Source organism: Anas platyrhynchos, chromosome Z (assembly GCF_047663525.1).
Source record: "Anas platyrhynchos isolate ZD024472 breed Pekin duck chromosome Z, IASCAAS_PekinDuck_T2T, whole genome shotgun sequence".
Taxonomy (NCBI): domain Eukaryota; kingdom Metazoa; phylum Chordata; class Aves; order Anseriformes; family Anatidae; genus Anas; species Anas platyrhynchos.
Genome location: NC_092621.1, coordinates 10270690 through 10293270, shown reverse-complemented (window position 1 = coordinate 10293270; position 22581 = coordinate 10270690). Strand labels below are relative to the sequence as shown.

General features: G+C 40.1%; 1 protein-coding gene across 2 annotated transcripts in view; it reads right to left on the bottom strand.

Annotated features, from left to right (window-relative positions):
* Positions 1-22581, bottom strand: part of UNC13B (unc-13 homolog B) — a 212014-nt gene that overhangs the window by 159101 nt on the left and 30332 nt on the right. For both annotated transcript variants that reach the window (XM_072030926.1, XM_038170586.2), the window contains exons 4-7: positions 21505-21622; positions 20627-20750; positions 10545-10615; positions 7414-7471 (exon numbers count right to left, since the gene is read on the bottom strand). In XM_072030926.1, coding sequence (XP_071887027.1) covers positions 7414-7471; positions 10545-10615; positions 20627-20750; positions 21505-21622 — 371 coding nt within the window. The remainder of the gene's footprint in view (positions 1-7413; positions 7472-10544; positions 10616-20626; positions 20751-21504; positions 21623-22581) is intronic.

Genomic DNA, 22581 nt, shown 5'->3' with positions numbered 1-22581 from the left:
CCAGTCAGTTTTGGAACACCATAAACGAGGAAGGAGACCTTTGCACAAAAGGAGATGAGAAAGCACAGGGCAGAGATGACCTAGCAGTTGACAGGGACAAAGACAAGCACAATAGCACTACAGCTTCGCCTCCCTGCTTAGTACTCCATGTTTTCGACCACACTTTACTGAAGTTTAGCACGCAGTTTATACCGAAATTTTGGAGTATATTAATTTCAGTAAATTAAATGGTCCTAATGGTCAGCTTTATCATAGCTGAACAAAATCAGACAGGGATAAGAATTTAAGCAGGGCTTGGACACCCTTGGTAATGTGATGGTTATCCACAAAGTTATTGCAAGCTTGTGCAACTCATTAATACAGACAAAAGAATCACACACTGACTGACAATTTTGGCTACAATGGAAAACCTCTAACATTTCTACCACTGCACTAATACTTAACAGATCTGCCATGTCTTAAGTTTCTAGGCTACCAAGTCACACAGACTATTTTGCTGAGAAATGTAGTAAACAAAAGAAACAACAAAAGGTTTATACACTCCTCCTTGAGATACAAGTTTAGACTACAGTTGATTATCTAGCATTTCCTATGTGCATAAAGTAAAGACTAATATAATGTTGCACAGCAGCAGAGAAGATATATTTAGTGCCTTTTTTCTTCTTCAAGATTTTCAATCTTGACTTTCTGTACAAGACTCATTGCTCAAGGACACATTCAAGGACACATTTATGGCTTGCGTATAAAGCTGAGCTATAATTTTGGATCAGTTTAGTATCATCAAATTTAGAAAACAAATGGTTATAAATTTCAGATTAATTTTCTGTTATTGCTATGACACTAAAGGATGACTAATGATGTTTCAGAATCCATTAAAAAATCCCAGCAGGAAAAAAAAAGAAGCATTCATGAAAAGCACTAAACAAATTATGAAACCTATGTGATTAACTGAGCATTTACTTTTTTGATCACTGCTTATTAAGAAACATGTTACTATTAGCAGTGTTCATCATTTCAGGAAGAGTTTTGAGGCTTATTTAAATGTTCCAGCGTTTCAGGAAGAGTTGGGGCTTATTTAAAAGTCAAAGCTTCATTTCCTTGTCAAAACCTTTCAGAACACAGCACGTACTCTAGGAAAACAACTACCTAAGTATATCTGCAGGATCAGCAGCAAAGCCACAGAGCTGCTCTCCTCCAGAGTTCAGAAGTAGGTCAAACTTTGTTACTGTACAGCCTTCTAATATAGACAGTATTTTTAACCTTCATTTGCTGAATACTTTTCCTTAGACACATTCAATCCCGAAGTAGCAGCTTTAGCCTAAATATGCAGGCAGACATTTTACAGCAACACTTCGAATCTGCTTTCCTTTGAGCAGACCTATCACTCTTCCACAGCCAGACCAGGCACTGAGAACTGCAAAGCCTCAAGAAAATTAGTCTCCCAGATGGGATTTATCCTAAACAATGAGGAACAGGAGTTGTCAGTCACCCAAAAGCAGAGAGGCCAGGGAATGCTGTTTTCCCAGCCCATCAGCTAAATCATCACACCACAGCCCATACAATGGTTTCACTTGTACAGACGAGCAGTTTTATTTTGCCTAGCTTAATTTGAAAAGTCATTGATGTGTCCTGTTTTGAATTTCGCTGACTATTTTTTGAGGATTGTTATAAGGCTTACTGTTTGCACTGCAGCCACTGGTTTTACTAGCTATCCAGAACACCTTTTCAATGACTGCAGCAGGATCTTCAGTGTCACCTGCCCTTGAGAAGATTAAAATGGTCACTGACCTCTTCAGTACTCTTCCCAAATGAGCCTTGTCTAGAGATGCCATGGGTAGCTGCAGACCTCTGTTGTTTCTAAATGCAGAAGCAGGCTAGTAACTTCAGGAAAAATAAAAAAAAGAAAAAAGAAAAAAAGAAAAAAACAACCTTGCAAAAATATAGATGTGCAGCAGTATATCTACAACAAGGAGAGCAGTATTTCCCAGCAACTGCAGCACACTATGCTGCCTACCACTATAACGCTACAGATCATGCACCTCTGTGAACAATTTAAATGGTTAAAGGCATGCCTTGTTTAAAAGCATTTTGATACTGCCTAGCCTTGGTATAGATTTTTTTTTAATTATATTGTTGCTTGTTAGGAAAAAATCGCTTACTGGAACATCAATTCATCACATTCACTGCCACAGGGTCAGTTTGACCAGTTGAACACTGGTGGACAGCAGCCAATGTATGCTTTGATTAGAATAAACCATAGGATTCAACACGAGCTCAAGATGATATGCTTGAATGAGTGCACATGTAAGCTTGGATGGCTATTGATTTCACTCTGTGAAAACAAGCTGCAACACATATCCTGCCAACACAGCTCTTTAAGCAAGAGCTCTACCCAGCTGTCTTGGATCCACAGCCTGCCCCAGCCTGTGAGCTCAGTGCCACCACCTCTGCCAGAACTGTACCGCCAGTGCTGCGGAAATCCTAGCAATAAGTTTTGATAGCTCCTACTCAATGGCACTTTAATGGCCACTGATGACAAAAGATGTTAGCATCCACAGTACAGCACCCTAAATACAAGGTAAAAATCAGTGTGGGTATATCAGGCTGGCTGAGGAGCAGGGGCAAGGCAGAGAGAAGAATTTGTTTGTATTTAAAGCATTTTTTAGCAGACAGAGATCCTCACCGGTGCTGTGGAATGCACTGTAATCTCAGCATCAGAGCCTGTTCATGCTGAGGAATATATAAGCCTTCCTGACGCATCAGTGGAATCTGAGTTCCTAACAAGAGAACTAGTGTGGACATCAGCTACAAAAACTCTGAATGTGAGCCTTTGGTGCTTTTAAAACAGAATTAATTATGAAGACACTAACAGAAATTCGCCTCACACATTTTGCAGGAATAGACTTCTTTTAAAATTAGTGGGAAAGAAGGGTCAACACAACACATTGATTTGGTCTCAAACGATACCCTATACTGTGTGTAAAACATTTTGTCAGCTTTTTAGTCGTTAAAAAGCTGCTTATGCATCAACAAGAAAGCTGTAGGATTCATTTTTTTTCCTGCACGCACACACACTCATTTCAGATTGTATTTAGGATTCCTTTTTATTCTCCTGAACTAGATGCTGTCTTGCTCCTTTCTCTCTGATCTGCTGGCAGAGCAAGGACAGGCTAGGTCTGTTTTTTTTTTGCTGACATGACTGTGAATCAGAGCAGTCACTTCTTTCCTTGTTGCATCAACTCACAATCCTGAGACAGGGAACAAATTTACCCCTTCTGAAAAAAAAAAAAATGAAAAAAGAAAAACCACAGCCATGGTAGACAGGCACTTTACAGAGCAAAAGACACACAAGACAGAACTACAATGTGCTATGGTCTATGAGGGCATAACTGTGAAAAGAGCAACAGCACAGGCTCCAGGAAACAGAAGAAAAGTATATGCTTTATCATCCCTTCTCTGCATTCTCACAAAGATTATCAGCCCGAGATAACAGGACAGGCATAACTGGTTGATTCAGGAGCAGTTAGATTATCTTCTCTGAGAATTATACTGAACAAACCACCTCTCCACCAGATTTGTAAACTCCCTGAAAAAAAAGGTATAGGGCAGCATCAGTAACTGATATTAACCAAGGCAGTCAGATATTCTCCCCAATGATACTGAGTACCTTTCTCATCCTCATTTGCACTGCTGTCTGCTCCAAATCAGAGCTGCACTTAAAATACTGACAGCGTAACTCACTTACGAATTATAATGGCCTTTTACATTGCCAGAAATGATCTTGAGCATTCAAGGAAAATAAATCTATACCTACAGCAGTAAATAACTTGAGTCAATAAGCTCTAAGTAATCAAATAACATTTTTTCAATGCTTTATTTACAGTGAATTTCCAGACAGTAAAAATTTACTTTCTTTTTAATTCACATTCAATTTCAGCTTGTGGGTAAAATCCAATATGAGGATGCTGCAGTTATCCAACAACAAGGTATCAGGAAATTAAAAATTATGGTTCTGGAATGACAAAATCCACTGGCACCACATAGTGCCTTGCTTATTGCTTGAGAGCACTAGAATTTAAATCAATTGGTAGCATGTGATCTTGCTGGGTCAGGAGAAATATTACAGAGGAGCACATAGGTTGTGAAGTAAAAACAAAATGACCAAGTATAACAAAGGAAGAAGCAGGAAGCGCCAGGATCAGTTAGAGACATGTACAAGAACAGAGCTACCTGCTACTTTTAAGAATAGGTAATGCAGGATTGGGTTTCATAGATAAGTAACGATAAGTCTGACTTTTCCAGGGACAAAGCAGCAATCAAGAATGAGACTGCCAGCTCCATTATCTCTAGAAAAATTAGAGTGCTAAATCTGGACTAAGCTTTCCGGTGGCACCACGCCAAGGCAGCAGCCCATGAATGAGCAGAAGTGAGAACCCATCCCCATAGATCAGCTGTTGGGTTTTAGACATGGCCTCCCTATGGCCCCCCTATCTTCTCTCACACACTGCCCCATCCTTCTCCCCCTCTCTACTGCCAGTGCAACACAAGATGTTGTGCCAAGGCAGAAGATAAGGAAAAAACAGTGAGAGAAGGTGGTTTGAGAAAGTGCACAGATATGTACAGAGAGCACAGGCACAGAACAGGGCAGAACTGTAATCTAATACCTAATTCTGAGATGTATGGGCATGTATTTCCACATCTAATGAACCTGATGATCCTTCCTTCTAGAGTAGGATTTTCTCTACCTATAACAAAGAAGCCAGAGGAGCCTTCTGACAGCTACAGGAAGGCAAATCACTACACCAGTAGCACGTGCAGGTGCTCTCCCTCAACAATAATGCAGTTCCACCAGGGAACACAGGTTAACTGGGAGGGAGAAGAGCTCTCTAGGTCCCATTTCCAACAAGTCAGGCCAAGACTGACCCATGCTTCTGCCAAGCTAGACCAGATATAAAGTTACTTCTGGAAATGCAAGCTATGCTATTGCTCTATGGTGCATAAGGTGGGGGTTGTGGTCATGGTTTTTGTTGTGTTGGTTTGCCTTTTTTGTTTGTTTGTTTTTGTTGTTGTTTGGTTGTGTGTTTTTTTTTTTTGTTTGTTTGTTTTTTGTTGTTTGTTTGTATAAGTATTTGGAAAAATGGGGCAAAGTCTCATGGGGAAAAAATTACTCATATTCAGTGGGTTTTTTTGCACCTTCTAGATACCTAGTTCTGTTGTCCAGATGATCGTATCCTGTTCCCAGTAGCAATTGGATCTCAGCTAGCACATCATGATGGAAAATCAGATGAGCCTTACAAATGTTCCTGAGGATATTTTTATTATATCTAAAAATATATCTATCAATTATTTACCCACATGTTAAGAAAGAACATTCTGTTCTCAACGTGTTTTAGGTTCAGGAAGGACACCCACTCTGTTCCTATGTAAAAGGGGGTTGAACGCCTGCGTCATATGCAAAGGTCGGGTCAGTTTTCAATACAGAGGCACAGTCAATACGTCTTCTTGGTTGAAATCTTGAGTTCCAAAGGACTATGCAACATTCAGGCAAGCTTATAGTTCTTATGCAAAGAATAATTAATGGAAAGTTCATTTTCCCAAAGTACTTCTACATCAAAATTACTGTTTCATATTTGGCCATGTAAACAATTAGATATTCAGAGATGCCGACTTCACAGAGGCAGTAGATAAGCAGAAGTACATGCAGTGCCAAAAGCTTTATTGAATTACTGGAAAATTCTTTAATACATTAGCCACATACTGCTATTAAATATTTAACACTAGAATTCTAATGACCGTTTTAATCCCATGAATGATTAAATTAATTCTTATGTGAAATTCATTGTTCTAATCAGGGGTCTTCAATTAATTGTTGTAAAAGGTCACTTTTTAGCAAGACACAGGCTGTTAACATGCAACACAGAAAGGTCATTTGTAGTTCTACACTATTTTGTCTGCTTGCAAGAGGAGAGCTGATCCTCCAGGGAAGACACCAGCTTCGAGAGCTTGAGGATGTAAAGGCACCATGCTGTGGGAATAGGTGCAGCTATTTTCCCTACACGGAAGCATTCCTCCCAGTTTACCTAGGCTTCACAATATTTAGAACAGTCAATCAAACCAGCCTCTCTCAAACAAAAACAAAGTCCAAGGCACACAGCCAGGAAAGTCATTTCAGCAAATAATACATTCATTACGTGGACACTTTATATCAGACTGTTTTTCATTGACCTTCTAACACTTAAGAGTTCTGTATACTATGCTAGTATGACTTTGTCAAGTATTACACTTTCTCCAATATTTCTTATTTGTAGGCCTTACAAAACAATTGTACCCTTCCACATCTGAATTTATCTAAGAAGTGCTTTATTTTGTATTTACACTCTTAAAAAAATTTGGTGTTACCTAGGTTATCAATGCTGGAATACTTTCATATAGCCTTGTACATTTTCCAGCTACAGAACACCTTCAGATTTCCTAGGCAATTAATAACATTCATGTTTTCTTCAAGACAGTTTAAAGGTAACATAATAAAAGCACACAGATAAATTAGTTTTCCTCATGCAAAAAAAATAAAGTAATTAACATTTCCCTAATGTTAACAGATTCATAGAGATCCTACCACCAGCCTAATGGATAAACAGCCTGCAAAGTATAATATGCAAGTCTTATAAGATTTTAAGTAGAGGATACAAGATTTGTTTAAATTATGAACCTTGAATTTTATTAATGTTGCTATCAAAAGTAGATAAGGCATTCATAAGAGACACCACTGAGCTTTCATCTACTATATGTTAAAGCAGTGCTTCAGGAATCTAATTTTGTGGACCATCAGATACAGTTTGTACTATGCTGTTTTCCCATCCATGTTTTCAGAAGCATAAAAAATGCAAGATGAGATAAGCAGAAATTAGTAAAATATTTATCATTCATCATCACAGCATTTAAAAGTAATATCAAGTACACAAACCTCAGATGCATTTTAACAGGCTACTGGCAGGGCTTCCAACTCCATTCTTCTCCTCTTAAGACTTCAAAGTCATAAAAATAATTTTCAACACATGATATTTAAAGAGAACACAACCTGACTCGGCTGTATAAAGAAAATTCAGCAATCAATTTTCTTATTTGCATTGGTATTGAAGGAGTCTGACAATCTTTGAACACGTTGTGTTCCTAACCCATGAGGACGTACAAACACATTAGTGACTCAATACCCATTTTCACTTTCTAGCATCAGAAGCTTTACACCAACGTTTGCAGGGCAGAGCTTTTCATAGCCAACAAAATTTATTTGCTACGGAGACATTAAAGCATTTCAAACAAGAAATTATTGTTCAGATGTACCATCATTTTATAACTAAACAGAGAAGGAAATCAAGTACACAGAACAAGGGAAAAAAATAAAGCCTAACTTACAACACTGGGAGGCAGCACTGGGCAATGGTTTCTTCTGGACTTCCTCTTGAAAGGAATACTGAAGAAAAAAAAAAAAAGAAACCCCATTAAGGAAGCAAATGGTAACTTTATGAAACAGATTTTGGAGTATGACATGCCACACTTCAGAGAAAACACCTGTGGTGTTATCATAGTGCTAAGTATTTACCTTAATATCCATATTCAAATATACTCCCAGATGCCTTCTCTCCCTTTTCGTGCCAAAACCAGTAAAAACTGCACATCTGTTTAAGGTAATGTCTGCTCTACTGCAAGCACAGGGCCTATTCTGAGTTCAGGGAGCTCAAATCAGACATCTAAAAGCTTTGATTCCCACAATGTTACTATTATGGGGAGCTCAAAACCACGCACGAGTCCATTATGTTTTATACACTCTAGTATGATTTCAACAGTTCAAAAACAAAGTGTGGGCTCACAGCAACATTACACCAGGAGACTGAAGTGGCTGGATAATTAGTGTGCCCAGCAGGGCAGTAACACAATGTTTTCCTATCCAACACATACAATGGATCACCGAAGAGTTTGTATGTCCAAAGTGAAGAATTTTAACGTCACATTTAATTCTAAATTAGAAACAGTAACATATTTCAATTAACCAACTCTGACTTTTTACAAAGCTGTTTGGTACAGCATCAAAGTGTTCCCTAAGGAAATGCCAGTGGTCGTATTTTGTTATTTTCCTCTGTGCTGCATTATACAGAGATAGAGGAAAATTAGGACAATTGGGTAAAACAATAACAGTCTTTGTTAAGTATAAAGGGTCTAAAGACAAAGGAAGTGGCAACCTCAGTGACCTGGTGCTGCAATCTGAGCAAAACAGAACTGCCAGACAGCCTCTCCATGGATTTGGTAGGGATTAATGACCAGTACATTACACGGTGGGCAGCAACTTGCAGGTTTTTGCTGTGCCAGTCTTCAAATCTGTGTTATTTAAAATGCACAAGTGATCCTGAAAGGCAGTTAGTCCTATCATCGGGAAACTGCCACCTCAATGAGTTTAAGGCAGGATTGTGAAACAAGAACTACTGGATCTCGCAGTACTGACTGTTGTACAAAATGGTGAAAGGAAGTCTGATGATGAACAATTTCAGTGGCACAGGACAGCAGGGGTTCTGAATGATCATACTTGGATCCAAAAATGACAGCAGTTTGTCCTTTCTAAGGCAGCAACCCAATGGCTATCAGCAGGCCCAAAACACAAAGTGAACATAAAGCGTTTGCAGGAGTAGCAATTAGAAAGCACTTTATAACACCAAATACAAACTACAAATGAACCTGCATCTCGGATATTTTTGTGCAACTTTAGTCTGTTGATTCTTTGTCTCAAGCAAAGATAGCTAAACTTAATGCACAGAAAATATAGACACATTCCTGCATGAAATACCACTGTAGGACTGGGACTCTGCAGCCCAAAAGCCATGCAGAAGGAGAGGTTTGTGGAGCTGAGTGGCACAGGGTGAATGAATGAGGATCAGTCATTCAGCTTCTCCAAAAAAAACCTGCTCCCAGCTGGTTTCACAACAATGGGTTTATTTGCTCAGAGCAAACAAGGTATTTCTTCAGGCTATGCACAATTAAGTTGCTGAATTCCTTGCTGTTTAACTGACCTAGGTGAGTTCAAATAGCAACTGGCATCAACAGAAGAAAAATCGATCAAGTTTTTAAACACAACCATAATGCCTCTGGCCCTGGAAGTTCCAGAGCTACAAGTCGCTGCAAATTAGGGGAATACACAAGGAAGATATCCCTGTTCTGGGTCACCTTCAGACACTGGACAAGCTTTCTTACATTTGTCATGTTCTCACTGGTGAAAGGAAACATTCATAATAAATTTGTGATCGTTATGTCACAAATACAGAGGCATGATTTTGTTACTAATATGTGGTGAAAGCATGCATTTCACATGCAGATGGGCAGCACTCCAAGAGGAGGAGAGTCTCACAAAGCTCATGACATCGTTCAGCAAATTCAGGTTCAGTGAAACACTAGAGGGCATCTATGCTTCACTGAAGTACCTGGCACAGGCTTCTGCTTACAGTCCACAGGAGCAGGGAGGCACCACAGCAGTATCACTGACACACAAAATCATAGATTTAGTTTCTCATCAGCTCCAAGAGGTTCTCAAACTTCTATGAAGGCAGGAGGGGTTTGCCTTCAAGCAATTACGTTTTTATCGACCCAAATACTGGTCTGTTCTCAGTCAAAAAGAAAACCCACCTTGTTTTTTTTCCGTCTAGGAAACCCAACAACTCAAAGAGTGAAGACGAGATGAAAAATCCCAGAAAAAAAAATTCCTCAAGTCACTGACAGAACATTTTGCAAGATATTTTGCTAAGGAATGAGACTTACTAAGAGTTTAAGCAAGTGCCACACTTCTGCTCACTGGTGTTGGCATCAACGCAACAGGTAAGAAATGCTAAACTTCTGGTACAGACATTATCATGTAAGTCCTACTTTGCAGACAGTACAATAGTACTAAGTGTAAATAAAGGTTTTATTAGTATAAATGTTCCAGGTTCTCTAATAAAAATCACAACTTTTCATTTTGTAGTGGCTTAGCCAAGTACATACTAAGAAAAACCAGGAAACCAAAGTCATAGCTAGCAGGTATTACAGTGCAAGATTCATAAACTGAGCCACAAACAACTGGATTAAGACAAAAGTTTTCCCTCTAGCACTGTCGTGGTTCCAAGAAAGGTTCAGTATCTTGTTTTGTCTTCTACCCAGAAAAAGCTAACTGCAATAAAAAATCCTTTTTGATTTGATTTCACAAATGAAGAGAACCTATCATAGCCCATCAAAAACGTTTCACTCACTTGTGAGTTAAGTATGATATTAACTTTCTTTTGAGTGTATATGCAGCAACTGAACAGTTCTCACTATGTGAGCACTTCCCCAACGCAGGGAAAAATGTTTCTCTACTTAAAAATAACAGTACACTTGAGAAAAATATTCTGTAAGCAGTCCACAGAAAACTCGTAAACAATTAAGATTTAGTAGTTACCTTAGCAATCACAGAGATCTAATATAAAGAATAAATGTAAGATATAAGGGATACAGGGCTACCTTCATCTTTTAATTCAGATATTTACCTCATCATCTCCCAGAGAATTTATTTGTTCTAATTTTCTGGTCCAGTATCTGGCTTCTTCCTCTGGAATATCTGTAACAGAAGAACACGCCACACCATCTTATTAGCCAGGCAAGTTTGCGTTTACCACCAGCAGCAATAAAACAGGGAGGGTATTCCAACAGAACATCACAGGAGAAAAAAAAAAAAAAAAAACATACTATTTTGAATCAACAAGATTGGCCTACACTAGCACTCGGAAAATAAATGTTCTAAATACACAATTCAGGGCTTACATTACTTTCTTGTTTAAAGCCAGTTAACCAAAAGCACAATGCACAAAGGTCACAAAGAGTAAGACTGGTTCATATGATATTTAATTCAAGTATTGGATGTATGGAGAGCCACTTCATATTAATGCACTTGCTAGATACTTAATAACACACAGCAAGATCAAGAGCCTCTTCTGGAGGTTTTTATAACCTCCAAAGCACAAGGAGTCCTTTTGGATAGCACATCTTACACGTAAACTTGGTATGACATAAAGGTAGCAAAAAAAAAAAAAAAAAAAAAAAAAAAAAAAAGGGAAAAAAGGGAAACAGTCTCTTGTTTTCCTTTGCAGGTAGTAAGCCAGACCTGGTGAGGAAATGAACAATGCTGCAGTCATATTCATATGGAAGCACACTCTTATTTCTACACCACAATGCAACTTCCTTGGGAAATGAACCATGACAACCAACCCTTTTACCTTCCAGAAGGTTTACCAAGTTAAAGACTGACAGAAAGTAGCCGGCATTACCAACTTTGTTTTGGGAACTACTTTTTATTTCACACTTTGAGGTAATACAGTGTCCTAGCAGTTTGAAGGGACCACTGAATTCTGCCACTCAAAACTTCATCTCTCAGAAGGCACCCCTGGAGATGCAGGTGAACTGCTGGGGAGAGCGTAACCCAAGGCAAGTCAGGTACAAACTGTGAGTAAGGAACAGAGCAAGAGGGGTACTGCACCAAGGGAAATAACCCACTGAAGGAAAAGCATCAGTCAGGCTCCCCACCCAGAGCAATTAGATAAATTATTTAGGGATGGGGAAAGAGGGGTATAAAATTACTGGAAAAAGGGAAGAAAAAAAAAAAAAAAACACAAAACTTTCTTAAACCACACTCAGCATCACTCTGCATGTTGAGTGGTCAGGTGGCCATATCTCCAGGAGAGCTCAATTTCTAAAATGTGTTTATTCTGGCCAAAACTGCACAAATGTAGAAAACTTTAGAGCTCATATAGGGTGGTCGTGGCAGAGGCAGGAACAGCTCCAGCTAGACAACACCAGCCCTAGAAACCACACCATCCCAAACACTGACAAACGAAGAGGAGAAGCACAGTACCACTTAGGCTAGTTTTCCAATCTCCTGTAAGCTCCAAAACAAATCTGCTTGCCTGCAACAAACTGTACCCCATGAATACAGCCTCAACAATATGCACAGGCAAGAGTTACATCCACTCTTGTTCTGAGAGAAACAAGAAAAGGTTTTATTGGCAGATGAACGTTTCATTGGGATGGGAAATTAAAAAAAAAAAAAAAAGCAACAAAAACAATGATTTCAGAAAGGACCAGGTATTCATTGCTTCTTAGACTCGAAGGGTTACATGTGCTCTCCTCCACACAAATTACCCTCTTACAAAGAGGATGACCCCAAAATAGCTGGAGAAAATAGCAGCCACTGTACTGGAACACAAAACTCTTTTAACAAGAACAAGGAATTTCCAGATTTCATAGAATTTGAAGTTTCAGAAGTAGGTATTTCCTTGGACTATAAACAAATGCCTACACTTTTTTTTTTTTTTTCCAAAAAAGAAACAACTTTTTTTGTGAAGTGAGTCTCACCCAGACAAGGAGGATAAAACAGACCCACCTGAGAAAGTTTTAGGGCACTAGAAACTCAGTACCTGAGTCAAGAAAACATGCATTAAGCAGAAAAGAGAAAATTTGTTTCTCTTTTCTTGCAGGGAGATCAAAGTAATTTATTTTAATCATAATACACAGAGTCGATTGCTCTTTCTGATCTATACTACACTGCTTTGTTGTTATATGCTCTTACAAAACGAAGTAGGAGAAACATGAGAGGGTCTTCCCATAATTATGAGAGTTGTAGAAAAACATAGATGCTTTTGATCATCAGAGCTGTGGATCACTGTTGTATAAAACCCTTGAGCTCCACGCAAATTAGGGATGATATTCAAAGGTTATCTGAACAGAATACATTTAGAAAGAGGACATCAATTAACTTCACTGAGCCCTGGACCTGAAGAGATTCAGGAAGACAAGAAATTCCAAGAAGGACTTGAAGCAATCCAAATATTACATTTAAAAAAAAAACATATATATATATATATATATATGGAATTTTGTCCTCAAAAGCCATCACATCTGTAAAAGATGAAGAAAAACCTCAAACTTAGGACCAAAGATTACAGCCAAAACAGTTAAACTAAAATCTAGAAATCCATAAACCTGAAATCTAGACCAAGGGGATGTAGGAGGAACGAAGCAATGGATTAACATCGACATTGGAGAAACTGCTTTGGTCTCAGGGTAGGCTTCAACGCTTTCTGATAGCCCACAGTTTAGCTGCATGCCCAGGCAACAAGGAGCACCGTGTGCCTCTTGCATTTGTTGTTCCTATCTTGTATCCAAGGTGCCTGTTTCACAAACAGAGCTAACATTCTTAGTACAGGTTTGCTGTTCTAGCAAAACAGCTTCTTACAATAGTCAGCAATCAAGTCTAGATAATGGCTACTTTAAGGATGTCTTTTAGATCTTAGGGACGCTCTTGTCATCCATACTAATAGCCATACAGCTACTACACAGCAAAGTTTAAACACGAAACAATAAATTTCAGTCAAATTACCTGCTCAGAAGAATAAACACTCATTGAGACAGAATTATAGATTTTTTTTTTTGAGAAATCAGTTTGTTACTATTTTTATTTTCCCCATCCAATTGTGTCTGGCCTTAATCACCTGTTTTGTTGAAGCTGGTTCTTTGGAATGCAGAGAATGGAGATCCCTAATGCAGAGCTCACAGACGGTGACGCTTACATGGCTATGTCCACTAGCCAGCTCCTACGTCACTACCCAGCTTTGATTACAAACCCAAGTTCCTCTGCTACATTAACTTTTGCTTACAAGATAAGAAGCTGAACTAGTTCAAACAGAGGCCATCTGATGCCAGCTAAGGACTCCACTGACAATGTGCTCAGTAAACAGGAGGAGCAAGTTCATATGGCAGAGAAACAGAACTGCTGAACAAGAACAAAGAGGGGATGGGAAGACCTGTACCCTAGCGTCCTGAGGCCTCTTACTGTGACACCAACATAAAGGCTGCAAGCTTTATTGTCCTTGCTCCTACTGCCATCATCTGCTGCAAGCCAAATTCCCTGTGTCTGGGCTGCTGGATTCAGGGAGCACCAAGGGCTGGATGTTCCCTAAGGGAGAGGAGGTGAGTGGGATCCCACAGGCCAGCAGGGCAGGGACTTGCCAGCCAGGGCCCTGTCCTACAGCTCCCAAGCAATGTGAACTGGGCAGGTCCAGAGATCATGGCCAGGTTGAAGTGAGAATCCATTCACCAGTCCTTCACCATGGTGCTGACAAAGCATATCTGAGGTCAACAAGGAAGTGAGGCCACATCAACCCCTGGATTTATGGGGTCCATAAGCATCAGTAAGTCCTACAGCATCGCTCAGGTATTAAGGCTCAGAGTGGAGATGAAAAGGAAATGAGCACTCAGGGACCTGCCACCTGTGCTGTAAGTGCTATAAGTAAAATAAATGCATCTCCCCCCAGACCCATTTCATACAAGTCTTCACCTGGATTCCTCTCTTCCCAGCCCTAGTTCCTCGCCTTTCTGGAGGAATGGGAGTCTTCACAAGCTCTCACTAAAATGCCTTTGTAGACCTGAGCATTTCTCTTTCTGTACAGTTCCCAAGACAATAAAGCAACAAAGAATATCTACTCCACCTGATGGCTAGATGCAGATCAGCATGCTCCCATGCTGGGAGTGATGTGAATACTAAAAGCATTTTCACTCCAATTATCTTACTAGAAACAGCCTGGCACAGACCCAAACTGCTCTAGTTCAGGAGCCAAATGCATTTTAAGTACTCTATCCTGTGCAACTCACACATAGCCACTGAGCTTCTAAATAGGGGAACAGGGTAAAATTGCCTCTAAACAGCACAATTTCACACTTGATAAGCAGCATCTCAAAAAGTCTGTGGCAACACACACTCACTGCATCTGAGGAGACTGTCTTCTCCACACCAGCAAAGTTCCTAAAAAAAAAAAAAAAAAAAAAAAACAGAAAAGCTGCCTCCTTACCTTGATATGTCTATCTCATTTCTGAGAAGAATCAGATTTGATCAGTTGAGAAAGCTGCTCCAACCTGTCTTAGCTAACAACTGTTTCCTCCCATGAAGAAGACAGTTTGTTATTTTTAAAAGAGCACAAAAATGCTTTGTACTGTAGGGGTTAATGTGAACCCTGAAGTGCGTTGGTATTTCAAATGCACACACGTTGGTGCATTCTTACAGAAGGTGACTTTCAGTCATCCTGTTTCTTCAAGATCACACATTTCAGAACATAGGGCTGGCAGGGGACATTTAGCTGACAGTCCAGCACCGCAGCCCATCACACACAGATGCTCACTGCAGACAGGGCTACAGGTCTGCTCTTTCCCCTATACACCACAAGCTAACACCATAATAACACTACCAAACATAAGGCAAGAGCTGCATCTGGAACCTGCAATGAGTTATGTGGAAGTTCTAACAAGTTATACTGTTGTTCCATTACAGAACTGGGCATTAACAAAGTTTAATTTCTGGACGACCAAAATAAAGGTCATTTTATATCACCAGACTACAACTCTCACCAGACTTTTTTAGGAGATGATTGCTTCCCAACCCCAAGGCTGGTAAACACTTAAAAATATGTTCACATGAAAAAGGGGGGAAAAAAAATAAATCTCTTGGTTGTCTGCATCAGGTACTACCACTAGCACCATCAGCACACTCTTGCACTCCTTTCTGCTTTTAGTTGTCACCCACCTCCAGAGTACCAGAAGAAAACATACCAGGTGGAAGCAGGAAGAGCAATCTAATCCAGGAAATAGGAAGACTGGCTTGTTTGTACTACCATCACTGTATGCAATTATGTTTTACACCAAGGACTTTACCTTTCTGGGGTTTTGTATTTTTTCTTTTCCGCCCCCCCCCCCCCTTACAATCCCTTGCAAACTTTTCAAGTTCCAACTAAATGCATTGAAACACTTTAAATATATAGATTGAGTAGCCTGGGATACCGTATTTCTGTGCATCATCTAACCTAAATGAAACAGAGTAGCCAGAAGTGATGGAAAAAGTACAAAAGCACAGCCAAAGGAAAGAACACTGCTTTGTTACTGCTGCATTTTACCAGACCTGGAAAGCAGCACAAGCTGCACGTGTGCGCACACGTTGCTCAGGTTCTCCTGCATCTATAACAGCCAGGAGGACTTCACCCGGGACACAAAATGTGATACACAATGTTCCCAAGTGTCACCGCAAACACACTTATTAAAACATTACGTCTACAGTGACAGAGCTGCTGACTTAAGAACTTTCACGGCAGATCAACGATCCATTTAGTTCTCCATGTGGGCTTAAAGCAGCAGTTTCCAGCTGATAAAAACAACACAGTATTAACATGCAGGGCATGAAGAGTCCCCCCTGCTCGCCCCCCAGCTACAGGGAGGCTCCTCAGCAAATCTACCAGGAGCAATGCAGAACTGTGAGCTGAGCTACCTCCCTGCACGTCTCCAAGTCTCACAGGGCAGGAAAAAAGAGCCTAAACCACCTCACAGTTCTTCTTTCTCTACCCCACAGGCAATGGCAGCAGACACGCAGTCACCGTGAGAAGGGAAGCACTGCTGGACGAGATGATATGGGCAGATGCTGTCTTCCCAGGAGGAATATCCCACACGCTCAGTACCTCCGGCTGTTCAGCCAGCTTCTGCCCTCATCCTGAAGGACAGACTGAAAACAGAGTTCTAATAAAGGCAAAGGCGTTATTCCAGGGAAGAGCAGCAGAAGCCTTCAAACAGCTAACTGATGCTCCCATCCTTTCCTGGACATTACAAAACACTGCATGAGCTGACAACTTTTCACACTCCATAATAAAAATCTTTCAATGTAGCCGTGTCAAGTTCCTGTTATTTCAGCATTTGGCATAGAAAGCAAAGGAACAAATAATAGATGCATTACAAATGATCACTTGTCTTATATCAGAAAGAGAAAAGTCACAAAATTCTTGTTACTTCTTGCTTAACATTCGTAAATTTTCTTAATGAAATCCTACTTTTCAGAATTAGATTTTGTGGTTCTGTAGAACATTATAAATTTTAAAATACCATTTAAAAATAAAAACAAAACAGCAAAAACAAGAGTCCTGTGTTGAGTGGATTAGCAGGGAGAAAACACTATTACATGTAATATTCATCATTTGTTAAATCCAGGTTCTGTACCACATAGGTACAAAAGGCTGTTTTTCCTATACTTGAAAAAAAAAATCACAAAATATAACACATCCCAAAACATGAATTGCAGAATAAATTAAATCCACTTTTGGACACCATCTGAAGATAAGAAAACATCAGAATTTCATGTTCTTTTAAAACAGAGATAATTTAACAAGTACCATCAGAATGAACTTCGATGAGAAGGTAGCAGCTGCCAGCCTTGCCCTTTAGCTACCCTTCCTGTATTCTCTTCCTATCAGGAGGCTAAATCTTTGCCCCAAAGAATTAATATTTCACCCCATATCAAAATGGTCAGTTGCTCCTCTCCTCACATAAAAAACAACAAGTAATTTTCACAGTATCATAGAATCATTTAGGTTGGAAAAAACCTCTAATATCATCTAATCCAGCCTTTAACCTAGCACTGCCAAGTCCACTATTAAACCATGTCCCCACATCTACACATTTGTGGTTTGTTTTGTTTTGTTTTTTTTAAAACCACCTCCAGGGATGGTGACTCTGCTGCCCTGGGCAGCCTGTTCCAATGCCTCACAACCCTTTCAGTGAAGAATTTTAAACCTCCCATGGCACAAGTTAAGGCCATTGTTCCACTTGTCATAACACAGGAAAATTGTGAAAGTTTAAATTTAAACTCATACTCCTGTTATTTTTCAGCTGTGCTACCCTATTCTTAGGTATATAATAGATACAGAGATTAGAGTTAGATAAAGCAAAGTGGGCTGGTGAATAAAATAAGGGTTGAGGAGGAAGCAGGCCTGGCATTACCTCCCTGATGAGCCAATTCTTTTGCAAATACAGCTGGAGAAGCCAAGAGACCTAAATTTGAGCATCACAACCAACCCCAAGCAATCCACTATGAGGACTAGCTACAGCAGCTATGTACCTCTGCAGTTGGAAAGCAGCTTGCCATTATTTTGCGTTAAAGTCATAGCCTGTGGCCCACAATTAACCATGATTACAATCAGAGAAGCTTCCTAGTAGGAAGGTCACTGAACTACAGTAACACTCAGCTCTGAGAAAGTTCCTGACACTACCACATCACCTCCTGAGAAAGGGAATGTGCAGTCAGGAGATGGTAAAATCTTTCCAGCTCCTTTCTTTTGCATTCTGCCCTTTCCCTTTTTAAATAAGAATCCAAAAGCTAAAAATGAATTCAAAGAGCATGAGTGAAATCCATGGAAATTTTACACATAATCATACACATGCCCACCTTTTAGGTGCATTCTTTCCAGCACTTGTAAGAGATCACCATTGCCTATTGTTTTCAGAGAATGGATTTTATATGTCATTAAATCCCCAACTGATTGAAAAAAAAAAAAAAAACAAACAAAACAAGCAAACAAAAACACTTAGTCTCTGATATACAGCATCTCAAAAAAAATCCCAGATGCGGACATGGTGGGACAGCAGCAACTGTTGTACCATGTAAAGGGTAATAGTGACAATGCCTACGTCTCTCTAAACTTTACAAACGGAAATCTCATGGAGACAGAAGTTCTTCAACCTGCGTAGGGTTATGCAAATATCCACAGGATTTTAATGCGTAGGACAGAGCAGTGGGCGTCAGCATAAGCAATGAATCAGGGTTAGCCGGGGACACTGTGAAATTGTGCTGAATGCACCATTTTGAGCTATATCCGTAAGCTCTGCGTAGAAAAACTACCCAGGATCTACCCAGCACTGCAGCTAAAAGTGGCAGAGTGACAGACGGTGCCTCGTTCAGTGTCACCTGGCCACACTCAGAATAGAGCTTACCTCCTGCTGGAGTAAATGGGAGAAAAAAGCTCCGTAATGCTGATATTTTTAGGAAAAAAAAAAGTTAATTTTTGCCTCTTTAAAAACAAAAAGATTTAAACAAAAAAAAACAACAAAATCCAAACAAACCACCAAAGAAAACCACAGCACAACTCCAGACCGCAAGATCCGGTAGGGATCACTGGAACGCACTAAGCCATGGGGATCCATGGCAACATCCTCAGGTACCATTTTAGAGCTGACCTCGGTAGAAAATAAACTTTTCTGTTGGAGGATATCAAGATTCACTGCATCTTGAAAAGTTGGTAACAAAAAGTGTGCTGTCAAAGAGAACATGCTGACAACATACCAGGGCTCTTCCCTAAAGAATTTTTCCTTATATGTAATTTTATGCTTGTTCAGCCCAGTACCAAAAACTTATCTGTACAAGCCTGCATTTGTCCTCCAAGTTAATGCATTAAAAGATTGTTCCAAAAGAAGGTCCAATCCCCCTAGTCAATGAACTTCCTGCTGACAGTATGACAGCACTGAATCACCAGGAGAGTTTTTATGAGGAATAGGGATGGCTCCACACCAGCATCAGACAGCTTAAGAGGTCAGACACCTTTTCCCCTTTAGACACCGGGCTGTAAAGAGCAGTGCCTGCTGCCTCCACAGAACACTACGCTCACCCTAATTGCACCATCCAGTCAGTTGTGCACTTGAAACAGTAAACTCAGCACAGCTCTCGGAGCACAAGATGCAATTCATATCGATTTTAGTGCCACAGGACCAAAGCCCACATCCTCCCTTGCACCAGGAAGGGAGGTTTATGAGACTAGTAGATGACCTAACTTCTTTCCACAACAGATGGCTGATCCTGGCAGTTGCTGGCCAAATGCCAAGGGGTGTACAAATGTTCCACCAGTCCTTAGAGCAAATCAAATTGTTCAACTCTGCCAAGGGCTTAGTTAAAAAAAAAAAAAAAAAAAAAAAGATGAGGCCAGCAATGACAGGCATTTTTGACAGGAAAGGAAAGGGAAAAAACAAAACAAAACACGTAAGCCCCCTAAACATCATCTCTGTTCTAACGGTCTGGTAAGAGCTGGAAAGAGCCTTTCTTTGCCTTGGATGCACTCTAGGCTAAGGCCTTCCTTTTGGTTCTCCCACCTCCTAATTCAGAAAAAAATAAAATAAAATAAAATAAACCACACACCTTTACTTAAGATGGGTTTGCTCCGATTAGCTGTTTTTCCACATTCTGTACTTTGCAGCCACAAGTAACTTCCCAAAAGGCAGTTATTCGTATGACACCAAGTTATTTACATACCCTGTTAATGATAATGTTCAGGGGCTCTAAACATTAATGTTCCACTAACTGAACTGCCTGCTTTTAGCTGGGTTTAAGTGCAGCTACCACATAAAGCTCATTCTAAACAGCTCTAACAACAAACTTGACCTCTTCCAGAGCCAAATGTGTCTAGATTCAAAGAAGCAAATGTTCCCTACTCAGGAACAAAATGTCTGACTGCACAATCCTGAAATATTACTAGTGGTTTCTTAAACTGCTGCTAGTCTAAACATTCCAGCACTCTGAGACCTTCAAATCTTCCTTATTGATTCTTATCTTGTAAGTTAGAAAGTAGCCAAACAAGAAATGAACAGCAGCAATTTGATCTGTACTGAACTGTTTTGACAGAACTGCAAATAAGCACAACTTCATTTTATGACTCAGGTTGCTCCTAAACATTTTATCTCCACTGTCAGTGCCCTAGGTAAGTTACTGAAATGCACTCACCAAAAGGTAATTCAAATCTCGTGTCCAGCAAAATTCTGTGAGGAGTCGGGTTTTTGGTTCCGCAGATTTCATCATGTTTCATTACAACTTCTGCCTCTAGCGTAGACCACTCCCCAGGACCTTCCTGTGAATCGCAAGCCACAGATGAAGTTTCAAGTCTAACACATCCTTTTGGAGCAATCTGTCACACATTTGTTATGATAAACTCCAGGAAGAGCCTCTGCACAGTATTATCAAGACCTAGTACCTGCTTTTTACACCTAATGACATCCATCCAGCATGTGCTGGCAGTTTTGGCTTCCAAGTCCTAAATGCCTTTATAAAAATGAGAAGCATCCAATTTCCTACTGTTTTTTCAGTACATATCAGCACCACTAGACAACATCTTAACACTGTACCCAGATTTAATTTTTTTTAATATGAAGACATGCTCTGTGCCTGCCTTGAGAGTTACCTTGTCTATTATCATAATAATTATAACACCCTCTTCAGCAGGGATTTACAGAAATTTGAGCATCAGACTAAAGGGTCCTCAAAATCTCAAACAAGTCAAATATACACATTCCAGATTAAGCCCTATTTTCTGATTTACCATATAAGACCAGAGACAACTACATAAATTCAGTTTTGGTCTCACTGTTGGCAACCTTGTCCAAAAAAAAAAAAAAACAAAAAACAAAACAAAACAAAACCAAAAAAAAAAAACACCAAACCCCACACACGAAGTGATGCTAACACATCCCTCTTCCCTCACACAACCTTCTTGACTTGGCAAGTCGAAGTTCTGCTGAGCAGCACAGTCCTGAGCTGCACCAGACTAGATTTGTAACACTATCAACATCGGAGTTGTCAAAATAAAGTTTCTGTGTCAGCTTAACCTCATCAGATTGACGAATGGCTTTCAAAGCAATCCACACGGTCCCAACCAGGGTGTCCCAGATAAGTCCTTTGTTCCATACTTCAACAATTAGGCCCAGGTCCAGCCGACTGATCTCACTGCAAGAAAAGAAAAGAAAGCACAGGTGAGGAAAAAGAACACAAAACCATTCTGCTTTACGTTCTGCATTACCAACATGATTATCCCAGTGAATCTTTCCATGCAGCTATGTCAAGCTGCAGACAGCTTCTGGAGGTACGTGGTCAAGGCAGCTCATGCTCATAGGGAATTCCTTATGATCATTTTCTCATAATTTAACACTAACTACACAAAGACTACAAAACAAAAACTGCTAACTACCCCATGCATGGACTGCCAGTTGGAAACTTATCTCAACAGCTATGTGCGCAGGCGGAGGAAATGTATCTTGGGATGAAATATAGAGGTGAGCAATTCTTTGCCATCAGCTACCCCACTTCTAACAAAGCAAGTTTATCCTTACCCTCAGCAACAAAAGCACATTCTGTCAGGTCCAAACATGCTAATATATATCCCAGAGCTGCCATATACCAGGAGTAACAGTCCCAAACACAGCTGTGCTGCAGTAGCAGCACTACCCATTGCACAGGACCACGTTGCCCTGCTTCTCCTCCAGTGCTGGCTTGTTCCTCTGCATGGCCCTGCAAGCCACGCAAATCTCTGGCAGCATGTGGCAATAAAGGCACGTGACTCCTGACTGCTAAATTCTTTGACATAATAATTGTCTTCCCTCTCAGTGAGCAAAGGATATATCACAAATTCAGCATAAGAACAGCATAAACAGGTGCACAGCCTGAATGTTGGTAAAAGCAATGAAGAACAGAAGCATCCTGATCTGTCCGTTGGTACAACATTGTCCCATCTACAAGCAAAGGCTGTAGCTCCTACTTCTTTGAGCTCAGGACTTCCCCTTGTGCAACTTCTAATCCCCAAAAGCAGGTATCTTGGGCACAGAGTGCTGCTGTCCTTCTGGCCAGTCAAATACAACCACACTAAGTTTAAGGAAGGAATTAGCTAATCACTGATTTCTGTAGACTGC